We start from the raw sequence: 3,125 nt of genomic DNA, 5'->3' as shown, positions 1-3,125 counted from the left end.
AACAGATCCCCAAAACACTCTAATACTATAACAAGCTCAAACCACTAACACAAACCCCAGAACACTCTAATACTATGACAAGCTCAAACGCTCGAACACCATAATACCAAACCCTCAAACATCATAATACCATAACAAAGTCATACTACTAACACAAATCCCAAAATATTCTAATACCATGACAAGCTTGAACTACTAACACAAACCCCAAATCACTCTACCATGACAAGCTCAAACCACAAGCACAAATCCCAAAACACTCTAACATCATAACAAACTCAAACTACTAACACAAACCTCAAAATACTCTAATACCATTTCAAACTTAAACCACTAACCCACCCAAAATACCTCAAAACACTCTAATACCATGACAAGCTTAAATCACTAACACCTTGTAATACTTTACACTGTGGGTAGTCCCCACCATGTTGTGTTTACGGCAGGGAATACAATGATAGTGACCAGGCGCTTGTACAACCAGGGGAACCAAAAATAAAGTAATAATCATTAAAAATTCCGTGGATCTAATCAAAAGCCGTGATGCGAGGGAACGTCGTCCTCAAAAGTTTTAATTTGAAGAAAAAATGCAGTGCTATGAATCTCGCCTGAGTTGGAGAGAGAGAGAAAAAGTTGATGGGCAAAAGCACAGAAATAGTGGATTCATCTTTCCGACCAAGCTCTACGTGTAAGGCCTATCTATTTCTACTTTAAAACCGCACAAATATTCTTTGGCCCCTACACGAAACTTCTTCTAAATCACCTTTACTTTGCTCTACTCTTCCTATACACAGCTTTAAACTATTATACATACATACACACCTCCCTAACAGCAGAGTTATCACTAAAAACATCAGCCTTATTTCTCCGTGCTTCTTATACTTATACTAAAAACATTCAGCAAGAAGTATACATTGAAGTATACTACAAGTAGAGAGATTCAATGTCAAATCTACAAATTGTTCCTTACGGCCAGGGAAAGGTATGAATGGTTAGCATTTGGAAGAAAGATGTTGTGATCATGGGTGTTTTGTGGATTGACTTCAATTGCTGGTTTTCAACAGAATGTAAAGGCGCAGGAGGTGGAAATGAGAGTACCCTTGTATTCTTTTGGCTGTGAACGCAAAATCCGAAAGGCACTCTCTCAAATAAAAGGTAAAACATTTTGATCAATAATAAGTTTTCTTTGAATTTAAACTGTGTTTAGTAGAAAGAAATCATTAAAGCTTGGGATAATTGAGTAGAGAAAGTTAGAATAGTCAGTGTTATTAGTCAATGTAATAGTGGGTTTATCACAATACATTATTAATCAATCAGCAAGTTACTGTCAATCAATTAATTTAAAAGATTGTTTTGTTTCTGAAATCATGTTTTTATATCTAATTTTTTTTATTATATTCAGTGTTCTATCATTAGAAAGAGATGAGTCAATTATGTATATTTTTATATCAACATTTCAGATCACATTCAATCATTCATTATCAGAAAGATTATTTTTGATAGTACTCAGCGATTCATCATCAGAAAGAAGAGAGCCATGACAAATCAGTAAATACATTAATATAAAACATACATAATTGATTCTTAAGACAATTTTTTCAATACTACATGAAATGTAGAAAACGCATTCCAACTGATATGCTAATTGTTTACAGTACTCAGAAATAAATCTAACTATTGAAAACACTTAAACAACAAACATATCGTGATTAATGTACCAGTTATTTACACTGATAATCAATCACTTAATATTAATGATAGACTGCTTCAAAGATGGTTTATATTGATTGTTAATTAATATTTATTTAAATTTGATTGTGTGAATTTTTCTTATCGAAATTTTGAATCAAATTTCATGATCTACCATCCAATAAAAAAAATCATAGTATTTGATTCTGTAATGTTGATAATGAAATTCACCTAGAAATCTTGTTTTCATTGCTATTAGTGACTTAGAAAATCTTGTTCTTATCGTTATGAATTGCCTAAACAGTCCTATTGTTCAAGATAGTATAAAATTGTATTTTTAGAGCGGCATAAAAATTTAGAGTGTGTTTGATTCAATGGTGGTGGTGGTTGATACAGGATTATATTCGGTGGAAGCAGATGTACATCATCAGAAAGTCACAGTGGTGGGAATGGTTGATCGGAATGAGATATTAGAAGCCATCAGAGCCAAGCGAAAGGAAGCAGATTTCTGGACAAATGATCCAAATTTTTGCAAGCCCGAAATTAAATCCAATCCTCCTCCTGCGAATAAGGAAAAATCATGTGCAAGTTTACCAAGAAATGGAAGTTCAAGGAGCTTAAATCCAGGTGTTCTGGCGAAATCAATTAAAGTTTCGTTTACCAAGAAATTGGCTTCTTTTAGAGGAAGAAAATAGATCTGGGAGGAATTCAGGGAGTTCATATGTGGATATCTGAGAAAGGAAAAGCAGGCTTACAGATTATTAAGAATAGCTGTATGTAGATTTAGGTAAATTGATCTGCTTAGAATTTTTGTCTAAGTTAGTAATTCCTATGTGCATATGGAGGATCTATTATCTTCAACTATCAGGGTGATGAAGGCTATGAAAGATGGTTTCTTAATGGTGGATTCAATCTCTGGTTGAAATAAGAAGTGATTGATCAAATGGGATGAGGGATGTAGCCTTATTTTTATTATAAGGAATTTGGCAGGAAAAGAAAGTGCCCTGCAATTTTTGAGCAAGCTATGGAAGGAGATTTAAAGTTGCTTTCATCATGGTCTATACATTGAATGGTTACATGCACTGAGAATAAAGAGCTATCATGTTTAATATATCTTGAAGTTTTTGAGATAGAATTACTTTTAAGATAGTCTAATTACCCTAAATGCAGATAGCTCAAATGGGAAGGAGGTAAGTGAGTATTATATGGTTAATAAAGTACTTTATGTTTAGTGGTGAAGAGGAATAAGCCTCTTTTATATTTATGGCTTCTATAATAGTGTCCATAGATAAATACAATCATTGAGATATGATTAATCTTAAATAAAAATATGAAAATATGAAATGGAATGAAAAGTGTAAGTGACAAATTTAGAGAAGGAATAAAAATGTGTATATCTATTTTATTTAATTTTCTAATTATTGTATTGTAAGAAA

General features: G+C 32.6%; 1 protein-coding gene across 1 annotated transcript; it reads left to right on the top strand.

Moving 5' to 3' along the window:
• The first annotated feature begins 827 nt into the window (after positions 1-827).
• On the top strand, positions 828-2,800 carry LOC131040029 (heavy metal-associated isoprenylated plant protein 37). The gene is made up of 3 exons (XM_057972907.2): positions 828-982; positions 1,065-1,155; positions 2,086-2,800. The coding sequence occupies exons 1-3, from the start codon at positions 944-946 to the stop codon at positions 2,382-2,384; spliced, it is 429 nt and encodes a 142-aa protein (XP_057828890.1). The 5' UTR covers positions 828-943; the 3' UTR covers positions 2,385-2,800.
• The last annotated feature ends 325 nt before the right edge of the window (positions 2,801-3,125 follow it).

This window comes from Cryptomeria japonica, chromosome 11 (assembly GCF_030272615.1).
Source record: "Cryptomeria japonica chromosome 11, Sugi_1.0, whole genome shotgun sequence".
In the NCBI taxonomy this organism is placed as follows: Eukaryota; Viridiplantae; Streptophyta; class Pinopsida; order Cupressales; family Cupressaceae; genus Cryptomeria; species Cryptomeria japonica.
This window is presented reverse-complemented; position numbering and strand designations above follow the sequence as displayed.